Below are 15834 nucleotides of genomic sequence, written 5' to 3'. Positions count from 1 at the left end.
AGGATAAAAGAGCACCAAAAGCCTATAAAAGCATCATTTTCATGCCCGGTGTGCATGAGGCCTAAGGGAGGATTTCCCTGGCGCTGAGCTTTAAAGGATAACTTCACTAAGGTTGACCTTTAAGGAGTATGTAATGTCTTAAATGTCGATGTTAAAAAAAAAAAAAACCACCTTTATAACATTACAAAAACGAAAATCCTTCATGAGATCAGAAACCTACTTTCCATGGTATCCACCAGCTAATGGCTGTGGTTGTCGTGCATCCTTCTTCTCAGCTACTCGAATCTGACAGGTACCCGCTCCCGCGGAGTTGTCCTCCCTCCCCGTAGTCTTCCGGGACACGAGACAGGTCCCACAAGACTACGGGGCCATTCACAAAGTGCAGTGCTTCTCGCGCATGCACAGTGGGCACCCGGCTGTGAAGCCGCAAGTTGTCACAGCCGGGTGCCCACAATGAAGATGCCGGCGCCAGGGAGAGAAGACGGCCGGTGGAAGCAGGACATCGCTGGATCGAGGAACAGGTAGGACGGAGGAGTGGACCGGCCACTCCATATGACGCAGACATTTTCCCGGGGGAAAAAAGTGCATCTTATGGAGCAAAAAATACGGCATATATATATATATATATATATATATATATATATATATATATATATATATACATACACACATACACATATATATATATATACACACATACACATATATATATACACACATACACATATATATATATATATATATACATACTCATATACACACTCATATACACACACACACATATCTATATACACACAGATATAAATATACACACACACATATATATATACATATATATATATATATATATACATATATATATATATATATATATACACACACATATACACATACACACACCAACCACTTTATTAGGTACACCTTTGCTAGTACCGGGTTGGACGGCCTTTTGCCTCCAGAACTGCCTTAATTCTTCATAGCATAAATTCATCAAGGTTTTGGATACATTCCTCTGAGATTTTGGTCCATATGGACATGAGTTACTGTTGCCTTTTTTTATTGACATTGAACCAGTCTGCCCATTCTCCTCTGAACTCAACAAGGCATTTTTGTCCACACAACTGCCGCTCACTGGATATTTTCTCTTTTTCGGACCATTCTCTGTAAACTCTAGAGAAGATCAGCAGTTTTTTTTAAATACTCAGACCAGCCCGTCTGGCAGCAACTACCATGCCACGTTCAAAATCACTGAAATCCCCTTTCTTTCCCATTCTGATGCTCAGTTTGAACTTCAGCAAGTCGTCTTCACCACGCCTAGATGCCTAAATGCATTGAGTTGCTGTCATGTTAGAAATCTGTCTTACCAAGCAATTGAACATGTGTCCCTAATAAAGTGGCCGGTAATTGTATATATACAGCATATCTCCAGGTTGTACATAGAAACCAATCAGCTTCCAGGTTTTATTACTAACCTGAAGTTAGTCCACTGTTTCTCAACCTTTTTTCAGTCAAGGCACCCCATAAAATTATGGACAGTCCCCAGGCACCCTTTAAAATCATGGACATTCTTCAGGCACCCATTCTAAAATGGGGTGCCTCTAGACTGTCCATAATTTTAAAAGGCACCCAATTTTTAAAATTAGGGACAGTCTTGAGGCAACCCATTCTAAAATAGGTGCCTCAAGACTGTCCATAATTTCAAAGAGGCACCCCATTATAAAAAGTGAAAAACTATTCTAATACGTTTATATAACGCTGCAACATCCACACATGTAGAACACCCAACATTAGAGGTGATGTATTTTTCCAAAGCAAATATACTTTTGGACACTGGTACTGAGTAGTATTCCAGTGTTTCTCCTCTCCCTCAGTTTTTCTCCATCATTGAGCTAATGTGACCCACCCCTGATGGAGAGGGTCAAACTAGGATGCTGTGCAGGCAGCTGATATACAAGTTTTGGGAAATTTTTAGAAATTTTGCCAAGGTACCCCTAAAGAAACCTCAAGGCACCCCAGGGTGCCTGGGCACCCTTGTTGAGAAAGGAGTTAGAAGACAATTGGCTAGCATGCACAGCTGCACCAGATTCTGAGCACATGGACCATACGCATGAACAATTCTCGAGCAATCCAACTAGCTTTCAATCGCAAGATCATGTCGATGAAGGCTCCCCTCCAAAATCTCCATCACAAATAACTAACCTTTTGTTGGTAGGTTGCTTTGGCCCACCTGGAAGTGACCAGAATTGCTAAAAAGTGACTTTTGTATGGCCAACATAACGTGCAATGATAGGATTACCTGCATTAATCCGATTGTATTCACACATATATCTAAAAAATGACCATAAATTCCCTCTAAGACTATTATTTTATTAGGATTACCTGTATCACCGACCTCTCAGGCTACACAGTGAGCAACTGCTTGTTTTATAAATATTTAACAGCAGCTCATCTCCTGTGTGCAGGCTGCAGCCGGGAACATGTCAGATCCCAGAGGGGCTTCCTGTCAATATGAAATACTCCACCGGGGTATCAGAAGCACACGCTAGGGACTCTGCACCAGACCCGTGTTATTGGAAGGATAGGGAGGGGGAGGTTGTAGTATGATTCTCCCTCCAGACAGCTTGCCCATTGCAGGCAGACCCCCTCACCCACCAAATCTTCCACCCCCCCCCCCCCCCCCCGCCTCCTGGGTGCTGCGGAATTATCATGTTGTGCTGCTGTTAAAATTCAGGAAGGCTGTCTCAGCGATTCGCTTGTTTCCTGCTAACTGCCATTAATGATCGGCGGCTCAGCAATGCTGCATTACATTACTGCTCTAGGAACGGTGGCCTGTGCCGGAGGTCAGGAAAGCACCAAGGCTTTCCCTCTCCCCCCGAGACTTCCCTCTACTCCATCCCCATCATTTCTCGTTACCTCGGGCCTTGTGTATAGCAACTGTCTGACAGGTAAATAAGTGTTACTCACAGCACCCAGATAACTGGGGCCATTGTCTCCGTGAAAAAACAGGGAGGGAAATGAGGATTCTGGGCACTGTTGACTACATATATTTTTGTCTCTCAGCATTTTAAATAAACAAGACTCATTTATCATACATACATTAAGTATTGAAAATACCAATTGTGTTGGCAAAATAGCAAGCATGCGGATTCAAACTTGCAGAAGAAAATGTCACAATGGTAATTGTTGCAACTTTTTGTGAATGTTTTGCGATGGGCAGAAGTCCGTGTAGTTGTTAAAGGTGTTGAATTTACAGACCCATCATTTCTGAATACCTTCATGATATGTACTATTGATATGTCTGGTGACATGACCCATAGAAGCTTCTCTCCTTCTAAACGCGCCGTATCCTTACGTCTGGTGACATGACCCATAGAAGCTTCTCTCCTTCTACAAGCGCCTTATCCTTCTGTCTGGTGACATGATCCATAGAAGCTTCTCTCCTTCTAAACGCGCCGTATCCTTACGTCTGGTGACATGACCCATAGAAGCTTCTCTCCTTCTAAACGCGCCATATCCTTACATCTGGTGATATGACCCAGAGAAGATTCTCTCCGTCTACACGCGCCTTATCCTTCTGTCTGGTGACATGACCCATAGAAGCTTCTCTCCTTCTACACGCGCCTTATCCTTATGTCTGGTGACATGACCCATAGACGTTTCTCTCCTTCTACACGCGCCTTATCCTTCTGTCTGGTGACATGACCCATAGAAGCTTCTCTCCTTCTACATGCTCCTTATCCTTATGTCTGGTGACATGAATGTTTTGCGATGGGCAGAAGTCCGTGTAGTTGTTAAAGGTGTTGAATTTACAGACCCATCATTTCTGAATACCTTCATGATATGTACTATTGATATGTCTGGTGACATGATCCATAGAAGCTTCTCTCCTTCTAAACGCGCCGTATCCTTACGTCTGGTGACATGACCCATAGAAGCTTCTTTCCTTCTAAACGCGCCGTATCCTTACATCTGGTGATATGACCCAGAGAAGATTCTCTCCTTCTACACGCGCCTTATCCTTACATCTGGTGACATGACCCATAGACGTTTCTCTCCTTCTACACGCGCCTTATCCTTCTGTCTGGTGACATGACCCATAGAAGCTTCTCTCCTTCTACATGCTCTTTATCCTTATGTCTGGTGACATGACCCATAGAAGCTTCTCTCCTTCTACATGCTCCTTATCCTTATGTCTGATGACATGACCCATAGAAGCTTCTCTCCTTCTACATGCTCCTTATCCTTATGTCTGATGACATGACCCATAGAAGCTTCTCTCCTTCTACATGCTCCTTATCCTTATGTCTGATGACATGACCCATAGAAGCTTCTCTCCTTCTACATGCTCCTTATCCTTATGTCTGATGACATGACCCATAGAAGCTTCTCTCCTTCTACATGCTCCTTATCCTTATGTCTGGTGACATGAATGTTTTGCGATGGGCAGAAGTCCGTGTAGTTGTTAAAGGTGTTGAATTTACAGACCCATCATTTCTGAATACCTTCATGATATGTACTATTGATATGTCTGGTGACATGATCCATAGAAGCTTCTCTCCTTCTAAACGCGCCGTATCCTTACGTCTGGTGACATGACCCATAGAAGCTTCTTTCCTTCTAAACGCGCCGTATCCTTACATCTGGTGATATGACCCAGAGAAGATTCTCTCCTTCTACACGCGCCTTATCCTTACATCTGGTGACATGACCCATAGACGTTTCTCTCCTTCTACACGCGCCTTATCCTTCTGTCTGGTGACATGACCCATAGAAGCTTCTCTCCTTCTACATGCGCCTTATCCTTATGTCTGGTGACATGACCCATAGAAGCTTCTCTCCTTCTACATGCGCCTTATCCTTCTGTCTGGTGACATGACCCATAGAAGCTTCTCTCCTTCTACATGCGCCTTATCCTTATGTCTGGTGACATGACCCATAGAAGCTTCTCTCCTTCTACACGCGCCTTATCCTTCTGTCTGGTGACATGACCCATAGAAGCTTCTCTCCTTCTACATGCGCCTTATCCTTCTGTCTGGTGACATGACCCATAGAAGCTTCTCTCCTTCTACACGCGCCTTATCCTTCTGTCTGGTGACATGACCCATAGAAGCTTCTCTCCTTCTACATGCGCCTTATCCTTATGTCTGGTAACATGACCCTTAGAAGCTTCTCTCCTTCTACACGCGCCTTATCCTTCTGTCTGGTGACATGACCCATAGAAGCTTCTCTCCTTCTACATGCGCCTTATCCTTATGTCTGGTGACATGACCCATAGAAGCTTCTCTTCTTCTACATGCGCCTTATCCTTATGTCTGGTGACATGACCCTTAGAAGCTTCTCTCCTTCTACACGCGCCTTATCCTTATGTCTGGTGACATGACCCATAGAAGCTTCTCTCCTTCTACATGCGCCTTATCCTTATGTCTGGTGACATGACCCATAGAAGCTTCTCTCCTTCTACACGCATCTTATCCTTCTGTCTGGTGACATGACCCATAGAAGCTTCTCTCCTTCTACATGCGCCTTATCCTTCTGTCTGGTGACATGACCCATAGAAGCTTCTCTCCTTCTACACGCACCTTATCCTTATGACTGCTATGTAACTCTGCCCGCCTGTGACACGGGATTGTGGTTTTTTGACTGACTCTTACTACTAGCAAATCTTAGTAAAAACATTCGAACAGAAAATGGCACAAAGGAGGAAGAATTTGATTGGTAATACAAAGGGTCTCGAGTTGGAAGTTTGACCTCGTTTGCTTGGCAAAATTCTAATCCACCCATCTTCAACCAGGGTTCCTCCAGAGGTTGCTTGGGGTTCCTTGAGCTGTGACTGATTGACGTTCCATATGATGGTACCTACATATTTCTGGATTCAGGCAGAACGAGTGACATGATACCAATGATCTTTTAAGGTGAGCAGTCTTCCCTGACCACCAATGTAAGGGACATTCTTTCCACTGACCACCAATGTAAGACATTTTTCCCCACAGACCACCAATGCAAGCGAGGCATTCTACCCACTTATCACTAATGTAAGGAGCATTGTTCTCACTGACTATCAATGTAAACAGGGCATTCTTCCCACTCATTACCAGTGTAAAAGGGGCATTTTTCCCACTCACTTCCAATGTAAGGGAGGCATTTTTCCCCACTGACCACCAATATAAGGAAGGTGTTCTTCCCACTGACAACCAATGTAAGGAGTAATATTCTTACTGACCACCAATGTAAAGGGGATATTCATCCCACTCACTACCAATGGAAGGAAGACATTCTTTCCACTGACTACCATTGTAAAGGGGGCATTCTTCTCATCGGTCATCATTGTAACAAAGGCATTTGTTCCACTAACCACCAATGTAAGGAAGGCATTTTTCCCACTGATAACCAATTAAGGAGCATTCTTTCCACTGACCACCAATGTAAGGAGCATTCTTCCCACTGACCACAAATGGAAGGAGCATTCTTCTCAGTGACCACCAATGAAAAGGAGGTATTCTTCTCACTAACCCCCAAAGTAAGGGGTGTTCTTCTCGATGACCATCAATGTTAGGGAGGCATACTTCTTACTGACCACTAATGTCAAGGTCATTACTTTCCCAGCCCCCTGAAAATGTAAATTTATTAGGGGTTTCCAGAGACCTGAAAACTATTTCAAGGGTTTCTATAATTTAAAAAGGTTGAGAAAAGTTTCTCTCAACTGTCCTCCAAACTTGAGTCTCCCTTAACGCTTAAGCCTTCTCTCCAGTTAATTTACTTTTTTATTTCCTGCTAGCTTTTTTTTAGGTCTGCCTGGCAACATGGAGAGTTCTCAATTGGGCCCATCAGCAGGGTCCTGAAGACTCCAGTCGCAGCATGGCAATGAGGGATGGGGGAATAATGATTTTTCCTGGATTTAATTTAAATAAATTAGCACCTCTTACCCCATCTCCAGGCCCACCTCATCTCAAAAGCGATAGATCCTGCGCCTACTAGTCCTACACTCCTGAATCTATGCATGTGATGTATAACACATACATAGATAGAGATCCAGTCTGAACTATTGATTCTTCCAGCAATACCTGGCTAGAATGGATGGGGATCTCCTTAAATACAGTGTCACCAGTAGACCAGCCTTTCTCAACCTTTTTAACACAGAGGGAACCTTCAAATAACTTCCTGGTCTCAGGGAACGCCTTCTAAATCTTACTATATCTACAACTCATGATACATTAGTGTGATGGTCAGTGGGAAGAATGCGCCTTACACTTGTGGTCATTGGGAAGGATTCCCCCTTACAGATAGCTAAAAGGATCAATGGTGTGAGTGGGAACTTATCTAAGAGGCAGAAATTGCCCATTGCTAATGGAATCCCTAGCAACCTCTGGAGGAACCCTAGGATTCCATAGAACCCTGGTTGAGAAACCCTGCTGTAGACTTTTACAACTCTAAGGGGTATTGTATTTGGTATTAATCAACTTTAACGATCTAGGATAAAAAGCAAGGGTTGAACAATTCACAATATACGGTGTGTACTGCATTACCTGCCGTCCTGTCTGCTGATGGTATATCCCAGCACAGGAGTGTTGACAAAACTGATATTCACACCCACAAGTGGAGTTCCGTCTGCTGTCATCACTTGACCGCGGATGACACATGCGTGTCTGCAAAGAAATGATAAAAAGAAAAACACAAATGTAAAAAAAAATGTAGTCAGAGGTAATCTGTAAAATAAACATCACATCCTTATAATAACAACAGCCCTCCACTACCTGCCTATGGCTGGGAGCAATAGAAGGGAGTCTTCTGTGTTAAACCAGCCACAGGCGGTGCACTTTTCTTTCCTGCAACCATGGGGGGTTGGGGTGGGGTTCCGCCGAGAGAACACATATAGCTGCTATAATAGCTGCTAGCAATAATCGCATGAAAAACCTGACATGCTGATTGTGCCCAAGTTGATCGATCAACTTGGGGACATTCTGCCTGCCCACACATGGTTCGAATCTCAGCCAGTCCCTGCTGAACTGGCCAAGATTCGAACCGTCTTTGGTCAGGTTTAAGAATACATACTTATAGAGATTTTTTTTTTTTTTTTATAAACCAGAGGTTAGTATCACAACTTGGGTACATTCAGCCTTGGGTACACATGGTTCAAATCTTGGCCGGTCCCCGCTGAACCGGGCAAGATTCGAACAGTCTATGGCTGGCTTTAACCCCCGGTCACATATAAGCGGCCGTGCGGGCCGCGTTCTGCACGTGCACGAGAGCCCATTCATTTGAATGGATTTCCATGCCCCTGACACGCAGGGAAGAAGTCCCTGCACTTCTTTAGAAAACGCAGCCCGCACGGGAACCTCACTTCCCATTACGGTTGCGTTTTCCAGTGCGCGCGGCGTGCCATTAGAACAAATGGCACCCGCCTGCAGGTCTGCATTTCTCTGTGCGGGTGGTGCGGCTGCACGGATTTTCGTGTGGATCCGCAGCGGCACCACCCGCACAGATGTGAACTCAGGATACGAATACATACTTATACAGTATTTTTTTTATAAACCAGAGGTTAGTATCACAACTTGGGTACATTCAGCCTGTCCACACATGGTTCAAATCTTGCTGAACCGGGCAAGATTCGAACAGTCTATGGCTGGCTTTAAGAATACATACTTATATAGATTTTTACATTTTTTTTTATAAACCAGAGTTTGGGATCAGAACTCCTAAGCCAAGCGCCAATGGCAAAATAAGTTCTTGATCTGTCAACTCACCCCACCATGAGCTGGGAGCAGAAACCACCACTGCCACCATCTCAATCAAAATTACCAAAATTGCTTTTTTTCTTTCCTTTGGTGGAGCTACACTTTGCAAAGAATACCCAATCACATGCAAGGAAAATTAAAAAGAAAAAAAAATACATTTTTTGATTGCACATGACTGGATGATGGAAGTCATCAGAGCTTCACCACATCTACTAAGTTCTGGAGCAACTGCACTTGCAGAATGCACTATTTGCCTTTAGTAAACCCACCCTATCTCAATGGGATGTATTATATCATAGAATTTACTTGGATTGGCATGGTGCCAGCGGTGTTTGCTGCTCCCAGCTCATGGAGGGTTGAGTTGACAGGTCAAGAGTTTAGTTTGCCATTAGTGCTTGGCTTAGGAGTTGAGATACTAAACTCAGGTTTATAAATTTATACCTTAGATTGTACACCCCTTGAGGGTTAGGGACTGATGTGAATGTACAATATAGATGTAAAACGCTGCGTAAATTGACAGCGCTATATACGTACCACTAATACATAAATAAAAAAAAAATCTATATAAGTATGTATTTTTAAAGTCACCACATTTACTAAGCTCTGGAGCAACTGCATTCGCAAAGTGCACAGTCTATTTGCTTTTAGTAAACCCACACCAAAGTGTCTATTGAACTTTCCAGCAATTTTGTCCTTCTAAGCAGCACGTTATGCATCACCTTGCACAGTGGCTTAGTGGGCAACACAGAGGCTAGGTGGTTAGCAGCCTGTATTTTTCTTGTGGTTACCTATGGGTTTTCCTTTGTATCCCAAACAATTCTTCTGGCAGTTATGGCTGCAATCTTTCTTGGTCTACCTGACCTTGGCTTGATATCAAGGGATCCCCAAACGTTCCACTTCTTAATAGGTGATTTAACAGTACTGATTGGCATATTCAAGGCTTTGGACATATTTTTATGTCATTTCCATCTTTATAACGTTCCATTACCTTTTTACGCAGGACTTTTGACAGTTCTTTTCTGCTCCCCATGGCTCAGTATCTAGCCTAGTCAGTGCTTCCACATAAGAGCTAACAAACTCATTGACTATTTATACACTGACACTAATTGCAATTTAAAAAGCCACAGATGTGTAACATTAACCTCTAATTGGTATTGTAACCCGTGTGTGTCACCTTGTGTGTCTGTACCAAGGCCAAACATTCCAGGGATGGAAACTTTTGATCCGGGCCATTTGGGTGATTTCTGTTATCATTATGATTTAAAAAGGAGCCAAACCACTATGTGATAATAAATGGCTTCATATGATCATCATCCTTCAATAAAAGAACATGTTTTTGGCATGATCAGTCATATTTTCAATATCAATGCCAAAATTTCACAATGTCTGCCAGGGGATGCAAACTTTTGAGCACAATGATATGCCTAGCAGCACTGGGGTTGTTGGTTCGAATCCCAACCACGGCACTACCTATACGAAGTCTGCATTTTTGAATCCCATCCACGGCACTACCTACACAAAGTCTGCATGTTCGAATCCCAACCATGGCACTACCTGCACGAAGTCTGCATGTTCGAATCCCAACCATGGCACTACCTGCACGAAGTCTGCATTTTCAAATCCCAACCACGGCACTACCTGCACAAAGTCTGCATTTTCAAATCCCAACCACGGCACTACCTGCACAAAGTCTGCATTTTCAAATCCCAACCACGGCACTACCTGCATGAAGTCTGCATGTTCGAATCCCAACCATGGCACTACCTGCACGAAGTCTGCATTTTCAAATCCCAACCACGGCACTACCTGCACGAAGTCTGCATGTTCGAATCCCAACCATGGCACTACCTGCACGAAGTCTGCATTTTCAAATCCCAACCACGGCACTACCTACACAAAGTCTGCATGTTCGAATCCCAACCATGGCACTACCTGCACGAAGTCTGCATTTTCAAATCCCAACCACGGCACTACCTGCACGAAGTCTGCATTTTCAAATCCCAACCACGGCACTACCTGCACAAAGTCTGCATTTTCAAATCCCAACCACGGCACTACCTGCACAAAGTCTGCATTTTCAAATCCCAACCACGGCACTACCTGCACGAAGTCTGCATGTTCGAATCCCAACCATGGCACTACCTGCACGAAGTCTGCATTTTCAAATCCCAACCACGGCACTACCTGCACGAAGTCTGCATGTTCGAATCCCAACCATGGCACTACCTGCACGAAGTCTGCATTTTCAAATCCCAACCACGGCACTACCTGCACGAAGTTTGCATTTTCAAATCCCAACCACGGCACTACCTGCACAAAGTCTGCATTTTCAAATCCCAACCACGGCACTACCTACACGAAGTCTGCGTGTTCGAATCCCAACCACGGCACTACCTACACGAAGTCTGCATGTTTGAATCCCAAACACGGCACTACCTACACGAAGTCTGTGTGTCTTCGAATCCCAACCACGGCACTACCTGCACGAAGTCTTCATGTTCGAATCCCAACCACGGCACTACCTGCACGAAGTCTGCATTTTCGAATCCCAACCACGGCACTACCTGCACAAAGTCTGCATGTTCAAATCCCAACCACGGCACTACCTACACAAAGTCTACATGTTCGAATCCCAACCACGGCACTACCTGCACGAAGTCTGCATGTTCGAATCCCAACCACGGCACTACCTACACAAAGTCTGCGTGTTCGAATCCCAACCACGGCACTACCTGCACGAAGTCTGCATGTTAGAACCCCACCCACGGCACTACCTGCACGAAGTCTGCATGTTAGAACCCCAACCACGGCACTACCTGCACGAAGTCTGCATGTTAGAACCCCAACCACGGCACTACCTGCACGAAGTCTGCATTTTCGAATCCCAACCACGGCACTACCTGCACGAAGTCTGCATTTTGGAATCCCAACCACGGCACTACCTGCACGAAGTCTGCATTTTGGAATCCCAACCATGGCACTACCTGCACGAAGTCTGCATGTTAGAACCCCAACCACGGCACTACCTGCACGAAGTCTGCATTTTCGAATCCCAACCACGGCACTACCTGCACGAAGTCTGCATATTCGAATCCCAACCACGGCACTACCTGCACGAAGTCTGCATATTCGAATCCCAACCACGGCACTACCTGCACGAAGTCTGCATATTCAAATCCCAACCACGGCACTACCTGCACGAAGTCTGCATTTTCGAATCCCAACCACGGCACTACCTGCACGAAGTCTGCATATTCGAATCCCAACCACGGCACTACCTGCACGAAGTCTGCATTTTCGAATCCCAACCACGGCACTACCTGCACGAAGTCTGCGTGTTCGAATCCCAACCACGGCACTACCTGCACGAAGTGCGCATGTTCGAATCCCAACCACGGCACTACCTGCACAAAGTCTGCATGTTCAAATCCCAACAACGGCACTACCTACACAAAGTCTACATGTTCGAATCCCAACCACGGCACTACCTGCACGAAGTCTGCATGTTCGAATCCCAACCACGGCACTACCTACACAAAGTCTGCATTTTCGAATCCCAACCACGGCACTACCTGCACGAAGTCTGCATGTTAGAACCCCACCCACGGCACTACCTGCACGAAGTCTGCATGTTAGAACCCCAACCACGGCACTACCTGCACGAAGTCTGCATGTTAGAACCCCAACCACGGCACTACCTGCACGAAGTCTGCATTTTCGAATCCCAACCACGGCACTACCTGCATGAAGTCTGCATTTTGGAATCCCAACCACGGCACTACCTGCACGAAGTCTGCATTTTGGAATCCCAACCACGGCACTACCTGCACGAAGTCTGCATGTTAGAACCCCAACCACGGCACTACCTGCACGAAGTCTGCATATTCGAATCCCAACCACGGCACTACCTGCACGAAGTCTGCATATTCGAATCCCAACCACGGCACTACCTGCACGAAGTCTGCATATTCAAATCCCAACCACGGCACTACCTGCACGAAGTCTGCATTTTCGAATCCCAACCACGGCACTACCTGCACGAAGTCTGCATTTTCGAATCCCAACCACGGCACTACCTGCACGAAGTCTGCATGTTCGAATCCCAACCACGGCACTACCTGCACGAAGAGCGCATGTTCGAATCCCGACCACGGCACTACCTGCACGAAGTGTGCATGTTCTCCCTGTGCCTGCGTGGGTTTCCTCCAGGTACTCCGGTTTCCTCCCACCTCTCCAAAGACACGCTGGTTGGTTAATTGTCTCCTGTCTAAATTGGCCCTAGTATGTATGTATGGATGTCAGTTAGGGACCTTAGGTTGTACGCCCCTTGAGGGCAGGGACGGATTTGAATGTACAATAAATATGTAAAGTGCTGCATAAATTGACAGTGCTATAAAAATACCTGAAATATAATAGAACATATATAATATAATAATATAGTATAACATATAACTATATCTACAAGTAATAACCCCATGCGAGGGTGACCAGGAATACGGTTTATGACAAATATAATTGTTTTGCAAGCTGCAGACCTCCCTGTTTTCGTCTCTTCGCTATCTCCCTCACCTTATCCCGATCGGTGACAGGCTTTTATTTATTAACACGGCGAGGAATAATTCAGAATGTCATCTGGGACAGCTGAGAGAAGAAGTCTACCTGCCTGTCCCACAGGAGGGCCGAGCCTTGCATTATTTACAGCGCCTGTAAAGGAAGCTGCGGAGCGCCATTCTGAGATCACTCCGATAAGAGGAGCCTCAGATGAGAACACTTGAATACAAAACTCCACAACGGCGCAGATAACCGACTTCCAAATCGACGCATCGTTCGCAGCTGCAGTGGTGTCACCGTGGAAGGGAGAGTCATTTTGTTGTCAGAGCCAATATTCAGCCCCAGGAAAAAAGGTGACATCTCTGCGGCACGAGGCGCGTCTTTAAATCACGGGGTCGACGTGCCTTTAATAAGCAATTCCCGTTCATACGCTTGCTACTTACAGAATGAGCGATGGCTTGCGGGACCTCCGAGAGGGCAAGCTTCTGTTCCTGGACCCCTAGACAATAAAATGACCTTTCTAGAGGAAAGATGACCCTGACAGCATGCGAACGGGGATTGTAAAAATGTAGTCACCCGTATCCTTCAAGAATTCTTGGCAATGAAAAAAAAAAAAAAAGATTAATCTAAAAGGAAGCTTTTGATCACCTAGACCTCCCAGTGTTCCAGCATCAAAGTAGCACAGCGGGGAGCACAGTGGCTAAATGGTTAGCACTTCCACCTGGCAGTACTAGGGTCGTTGGTTCAAATCCCAACCACGGCACCACCTGCCTGGAGTTTGCATGTTCTCCCTGTGCCTGCGTTTGTTTCTTCCGGGTACTCAGTTTTTTTCCCGCACTCAAAGTACATACTGGTAGGCTAATTGGCTCCTGCCTAAATGGGCCCTAGTATGTGTATGTACGAATGTGGGTTAGGGACCTTACAGGAAGGTGTTTTTGCATTGAAGTCAATGGGAGGCTGTTTTGCGTTGAAGTCAATGGGAGGCTATTTTGCGTTGAAGTCAATTGGGGGCTATTTTGCAATGAAGCCAATGGGGGGCTATTTTGCATTGAAGCCAATGGGGGGCTATTTTGCATTGAAGCCAATGGGGGGCTATTTTGCATTGAAGCCAATGGGAGGCTATTTTGCGTTGAAGTCAATTGGGGGCTATTTTGCAATGAAGCCAATGGGGGGCTATTTTGCATTGAAGCCAATGGGGGGCTATTTTGCTTTGAAGCCAATGGGGGGCTATTTTGCTTTGAAGCCAATGGGAGGCTATTTTGCTTTGAAGCCAATGGGAGGCTATTTTGCTTTGAAGCCAATGGGAGGCTATTTTGCTTTGAAGCCAATGGGAGGCTATTTTGCTTTGAAGCCAATGGGAGGCTATTTTGCATTGAAGCCAATGGGAGGCTATTTTGCTTTGAAGCCAATGGGAGGCTATTTTGCTTTGAAGCCAATGGGAGGCTATTTTGCATTGAAGCCAATGGGAGGCTATTTTGCATTGAAGCCAATGGGAGGCTATTTTGCTTTGAAGCCAATGGGAGGCTATTTTGCTTTGAAGCCAATGGGAGGCTATTTTGCTTTCAAGCCAATGGGAGGCTATTTTGCTTTCAAGCCAATGGGAGGCTATTTTGCTTTGAAGCCAATGGGAGGCTATTTTGCTTTGAAGCCAATGGGAGGCTATTTTGCTTTGAAGCCAATGGGAGGCTATTTTGCATTGAAGTCAATGAGAGGCAATTTTGTTTCTCGGGTAACTGCACTTTGCAAAGTGCACAGCCTATTTGCCTTTAGTAAATCAACCCCTTATTATGCTAAAGCACTGCATATCATAAATAATAAATTTTGTAAATAAAATACTTGTTTTCATCCTTTGTTGGATGTCGGCGCTGCTGATCTCCTACAGCCTCTATGCAGCCACTTCCTTCCTACATGCACTCTAGTGATGGCTACCTGAAAGCTAATATGTGTCCGGTTTTGCCATTCAGGTCAGGAGTTATATGTCTGCAAATGTTAAGGGTCCATTCGCATGGGGCGCTTGACTATGCGTCTCGTGCAGGTCTATGTTTTCATAGCACAGGGATGCACAGCTGCTACATGCATCCCCATGCCAGCAGTCCACAGAAATCTACTGGGACACATGGCTGCGTAGAAAAAGCCGGTGTGTCCCAATACGACACGTGGGTGTGGGTCCCTGAACTCGCACTGTGGGCTTGATTTCCTAAAGGCAAATAGACTGTGCACTTTGCAAAGTGAAGTTGCACTCTGTTAGGCCAGTTGCTCCGGAGCTCAGTAAATGCGGTAAAGCTTCACTTTTCTAAGAATACCCAATCACATGCAAGGAAAATAGGAAAATATAAAAAAAAACAGCATTTTTTTCTTTCACGATTGGATGATGGAAGTCAGCAGCGCTTCCCCTCATTTACTAACCTCTGGAGCAACTACTCTTGCAGAGTGCACAGTCTATTTGCCTTTAGAAAAGCAACACCAAAGAGAAAAGATCTGCAAAAAATACCCAAAAGATACAATTTAAATAGCAATTCCACCTTTTCAGCCATATTTTGAGACCCCTGCC

General features: G+C 45.1%; 1 protein-coding gene across 1 annotated transcript in view; it reads right to left on the bottom strand.

Annotated features, from left to right (window-relative positions):
* Window positions 1–7523: 7523 nt before the first annotated feature.
* Window positions 7524–15834, bottom strand: part of LOC149439268 (teneurin-4-like) — a gene marked incomplete at its 3' end in the record, with an annotated part of 229179 nt that continues 220868 nt past the window's right edge. Inside the window, exon 12 of the mRNA XM_089659238.1 lies at window positions 7524–7643. Within this exon, the coding sequence (XP_089515364.1) occupies window positions 7524–7643 (120 nt within the window). The remainder of the gene's footprint in view (window positions 7644–15834) is intronic.

Source organism: Staurois parvus, unplaced genomic scaffold (assembly GCF_062004578.1).
Source record: "Staurois parvus isolate SC_StPar_1 unplaced genomic scaffold, SC_StPar_1.0 ptg001137l, whole genome shotgun sequence".
NCBI classification, from domain to species: domain Eukaryota; kingdom Metazoa; phylum Chordata; class Amphibia; order Anura; family Ranidae; genus Staurois; species Staurois parvus.
Note: the sequence above shows the minus strand (reverse complement) of the source record. Positions and strands in the feature narration are given on the sequence as shown.